General features: G+C 46.7%; 1 protein-coding gene across 1 annotated transcript in view; it reads right to left on the bottom strand.

Annotated features, from left to right (window-relative positions):
• SFMBT2 (Scm like with four mbt domains 2) overlaps positions 1 to 5293 on the bottom strand; it is a 277081-nt gene that overhangs the window by 45790 nt on the left and 225998 nt on the right. The window contains exons 14-16 of the mRNA XM_004712625.2: positions 3991 to 4021; positions 3223 to 3229; positions 2078 to 2259 (exon numbers count right to left, since the gene is read on the bottom strand). Of these exons, the coding sequence (XP_004712682.1) occupies positions 2078 to 2259; positions 3223 to 3229; positions 3991 to 4021 (220 nt within the window). The remainder of the gene's footprint in view (positions 1 to 2077; positions 2260 to 3222; positions 3230 to 3990; positions 4022 to 5293) is intronic.

The raw sequence follows: 5293 nt of genomic DNA, 5'->3' as shown, positions 1-5293 counted from the left end.
AAAAAACTAGTTTTAAAAAATTAAAACACCTTAATTCGATGTGTATCCCCAGTCTAAGTATGTATGCATCAGTCATTCATAACCACCTTCGTTTCCCAAAGGCAGGAGTCCTGGTGGCCTTGCGGGTAAAGTACTGGACTGCCAAGTGCAAGGTCTAGGTTCAAAGGTACCAGCAGCTCCAATGAAGAAAGACGAGACTGACTGCACTCCGGTAAAGCTTGGCAGCCTCAGAAACTCGATGGAACCATTCTACTCGGTCCTATAGGATCCCTATGGGTCAGAATTGAATCTATGGCAGTGAGTTTGTTTTTCCTCTACACCCTTGACTTCTACCCACACAGCCTTCCACATGCTGTGCAGTTCAAATTCTACTTGCGCTGTGTAACTCAGATCACATGTTACCTCCCATCTATTTGCCGCACCCTCCTCTCTGACTCACAGTCTGCCTCTGCTAAGATTACTGCCCTGGAAGCCTTAGGGACAGAGTCCTCAGGAATGGGAATCCCCCTCCTGGCAGCAGGGTTCTATTTTCCTTGCTTTCATTTGGGGACCTTGGATCTGAGAACACTTTGAACCTATCTCTGGTGATGGCAGGTACCGTTCCCCAGAGCTCGCTTGGATTTTGTTGTCTTCCCAGAAAGCACCGAAAACCCAAATGGGTGGAGGATACATCTCCTGGACGTCTTGACCCAGTGCTCCACACAGGGCCTGGTCCTTGACAGGGCCTGACAAATACTTGTCTACTGGACAAACAGGCTGTGTGCGCAAGAAATGAAAAAGACTTCATTCATCCCAGTGCAGTCATGACAGAGAAGACGCATCTGGTGTCCTCTTAAGAGAGAGCACTCACTACAGCAGGTGGAAAAGAAGAGAGGGGCTCCAGAAGAGTTCAGAAATTGTTGCAAAATTCCAGTCCGTCTCCAAGCCCTGTCTGAGACAAAGCTATTAAATGTAAGCCAGGAAAGAAGCTCTACCCACACAATTAGGATTCACCTCTATCTTCAGGTTGCCTCCTAACAGCAGGAAGGAGAGTGGAAAATCATACCACCACAAGGACTATGACACAAACTCTATGGGTATACCTGAAAGCCACCTGTACGTTTATCATGTACCTCCAACCCATAGGTCATTGTACCGAGTACTGGCCGGGATAAGAAACAATGTAAGATCATATGAATCACCACTCCCAAGGACTGAAAGAGCGCATGGCCATGGCTACTGTTGTTGGGCCCCAGCGGGTCTGCACAGACTCAAAAGGACCCCTATACATCAAAGCAAATCACCGCCCTATCCTGCGCCATTCTCACCATCGTCACTAGGTTCCACACCATTGCTGCAGCCACCATGCCAATCCACCTCATTGAGGACCTTCCTTCTTTGGGGATGACCTTTGTCTACAGTGCCAAGCACTATGTCCTGTCCCAGGGACTAGTCTCTCCTGATCACAAGTCCGAAGGGCGTGAGACTGAAGAGCACCAGTTTCTAACAATACTCTATATACTGCCTCATGACTTTCCTTTTGCCTGCCTGGGCTTGCTCCGGAGGCCTGGTGGCACAGTGAGTTCACGCTGGGCTGCGATCCACAAGGTCAGCAGGTCCAAATCCCCAGCCCCTCTGAGAGAGGAGTGACGCTCGTGGAAACCCACAGGGCCAGTTCTATCCAATCCGAATGGGGAAGCCATGAGTCAGCATCTACTCTACAGCAGTGAGGTTTTTTGTTTTCTTGAAGGGCTTATTTTAAATGTCACTCCTTCTGAAAAACCGTGTTTAACTCTTCAGTCCAAACCTTCATTCCACAATCATTCATCTATCTTCCCAAACCTAGTGCAGTTTCCCACAGCTCATGGAGAGGGATGGAGGTGTCCTGTGCACCCCCACCCCCACCCCCGGTCCCCACTAGACTGTGAGCCTTTCAAAGAAAGGAACACCAAGACTTCAACTCCACATACCAGCATCTAGTCCACAAGGCTGAGAGAAACGAGCATTAATAGAACTTCTTACATAGATGCACACCGTAAAGGTCATATAAAGACTGTACTATTACGCAAATTGTGATGATGAAAGTGCTTTACTTTACCTCTTTCAGAACCAGCACACATTTGCCTGGTCCCACCGACTGAGGCAGCTCGGCGATTCTTCCTTTGTTGAGATAAGGGCCTGAGAAACACCTGTGGTTGATGAAAAGCTGAGGGCAGCAGTACTTCCCGTTGACAGTACCTGCAGGGGAAGACCAACGCAGCTGATGCCTCAGGACCAGAACTCCCAGGCCCGCGGGAGCCAACCTCCAACCTGGCGGATTCGCTTGGTTGGCAAAACGACTGAAAGACATCGTGGCTAATAGGAAATTTGAAGATAAAGCAGAATTGAGCTCCAAATGATGGTGAGACCCGGGAGGTCCCGGGCACGTACAGATCTACACAGGACGCCTCAGGCTGGTTTCAAAAGGAGGCAGAGGACTGGAGCAAAAGCAGGCGAGTTGGTGCTTCTGAGACAACGTGCAGTGTGTTTTTTTTCTACCATGAGGGTGTTTTTACAGCCATCATCATACTTCAGATATTCTGAGCAGTTTCCCTGCTGTATTTCGTCCATGGTGCCACACTCAGGACGCACACACAAATACAAAGACTTAGACGATGCAGCCCAAGAAAGTACACACGGGCTACACAGCTAATTCTGCCTGGCCCACATCTGCCTTCCCAAAGGGAACCGCTACCCTGGGCTTAGTGTTCAGCATTCCATGCAGGTCTATAAACACTTGCCACAAACATATATTGGTGTGTCCATAGACAATATCATTCTGAATATTGATTAATGTTTTCTAAGTGGTTCTGCTGCAAATTTTTGCTGGATGTCATTGTACCCTCCTGTAGATGGACAAGAGACGGCTGTAGGTATGTAGCCTGGTGTGGAATTTCTCGGCCATAGTGTACATGCTCGGGTGCACTAGGCTAGCCACACTGTTCTCCACAGTGATGGTGCCAATTTGCATTCAATCAACATTGAGTGCAAGTCCTTGTGCCCCAAACGCGGCCAATGCTAGACACAGTCAGACTTCTTTCCTATGCCAACCTGGTAGGTGTGAAACGGACCTCATTGCAGCTTGGATGGGCAACTTCCTAATTATTCTTTTGATGTAGAAAGTGAACAGGCCATGTGATTGGTCATGCTGTGCCTCAAGAATCCATGAGGAAAACGTGGAATAATTGAATGGTGAGATCTCACTATGGGGCTTCTTAATGTCTAAAAGCAACACATGAAGTTTCCTATTTGCCTGAAGGACTCACTTTCTCCCCTTGCCCCAGGCTAAGCTATACGGAGAGCGGTCTTTCCCTGTACTGGGCACTGTTCGTTTGGAATGGCAATTTGACAGTCTAAGGAGGCCTGTTCTGCTATGGATTTCAACTCAGAGGCAGACACGCAATCCCCCTGGGTGTCGGAGAAAAGGAGAAGGACACTGCTCCTGCTGCTGGGTGCTGTCAAGTGGGCTCCGACCCCCAAGCGACCTTCTGTAGACTAGAAGGAAATGCCGCCCAGTGTCCTGCCTCCTCGTCATGATCACTGCTGTGCTTCACCCACTGCTGCAGCCACTGCGCCGTCGTCATTTCATCTTGTGAGGGTCCTCCTCCCTTACGCTGACCCTCTACTTTGTCACACGTAACGTCCTTTCTCCAGAGTCAAGACCCTTTTGATAACAGGGCCAACGTGCATGAGATTAAGTCCTGCCTCCTTGCTTCTAAGGAGCATTCTGGCTACCCTTTTGCCTGCTTTCTGTTTGCTTTTCTGGCAGGCCATGGCGTGCACAGTCAAGGTTCAACAACATCCTAATTCAAGGGCATCAGTGCTTCTGCAGTCTTTCTTATTCATTGGCCAGCTTTTGCATGGATATACGATGACTTAAAATACAGTAGCTGAGCCCTGGTGAAGGTGCCCTGATAGTGCAATGTGCTTTGAATTGGGCTACTAACCACAAAGTCGGTGGTTTGATTCCACCAGCTTCTCCATGGGAGAAAGAGGGGGCTTTCTCCTCTCATAAAGATGTACAGCCTCGCAAATTCACAGGGGCAGTTCTACTTTGTCTTACATAGGGTTGTTCTGAGTCAGAACTGACTTAATACTATTGAGTTCGGAAGCCTTGGTGGCTAGGCATTGGGACTCCTAACCACAAAGTTAGTGGTTCAAGCCCACCAATTGCTTCATGGAAGATAGATACGGCTGTCTGCTCCCATAAAGATTTACATAGAGCTATACAGAGTTCTCTTTGAGAACCTACTCAATGGCAGTACATTTAGTATGGTTTGGTTTTGGCTTGGGTCAGGGACACCTTAGTCCCACAGGGACCCTCAGTGACACCTTGGGCTTTTTAATGTTTTAAAGAGCTTTGGCAGAAGTTTTGCCCAATGTAATATGTCTTTTGATTCTTTGCTGCTCCCATGGTTGTTAATGGTGAATATAAGTAAAACGAAATCCTTGACAACTTCAAGATTTTCTTCATTAATCATGATGTGGTTAATTGGTCTAGTTTTAAGGATTTTTTTTTCTTTATGTTGAAGTGTAAGCCATTCTGAAGTCTATAGTATTTAATATTTATCAATAAGTTCCTTAACTACAGACCCTTTAAAACGATCTTGAAGTTTTGAACTCTATTCTACAGGTAAAACATCAAGCCACGGTTGCATTTTTGCAGGGACTTTTTTTTTAAGTGGGATTACCCTGACTAGACCTTTGAGGGGGGAAAAATTCTACTTCTTTGCTAAGTATCAGTAAGTCAACTCACAAATGTCTCTCTGTACTAGGAAGATTACCAAATAGAAAGATCCTTCCAATGGGTCTCAAGTATTAAATCTGGAATTCAGAACAAGTTTAGTTTGGGTTAAACAACAGAATTCTTGAGCAAATGTACAAATGTGTCTATTAGCATATTTTAAAAGGGTTTTGTAAGAGGTAAAATGTACACGTTACACATAGACAACGCTTACCACCAGCTTTTTGATTCAGATGGTTTTAAAGAACAGAAGAAAAGCCAGAGGGGCTGAAGCATCAACTATACTATTATTAAAGTGCAAATGATCCTGGCCTAAACTGTAGGGAGGTGGGTGTGGGGAAGACCAGCTAATAATGATGCTTTCAGGTCTATCCTTGTACCCATGGCAGTCCATGAGACCAGGCCCTAGGTTGGCTTGCAATTCCAAACAGCGCAGGGACTTTTGCCAGCAGATGAGGAGAGTTGTCGGTAGCCTCTGGCCAAGAAGCACATTAGATTCAACTTAGGAGTTTTAGAGGGTAAAAAGGTAGG

This window comes from Echinops telfairi, unplaced genomic scaffold, assembly GCF_000313985.2.
Source record: "Echinops telfairi isolate 266 unplaced genomic scaffold, ASM31398v2 ScPeMD7_7473;HRSCAF=8511, whole genome shotgun sequence".
Taxonomy (NCBI): Eukaryota; Metazoa; Chordata; class Mammalia; order Afrosoricida; family Tenrecidae; genus Echinops; species Echinops telfairi.
The sequence above is the reverse complement of the archived record's forward strand: the minus strand, read 5'-3'. Positions and strand labels throughout refer to the sequence as shown.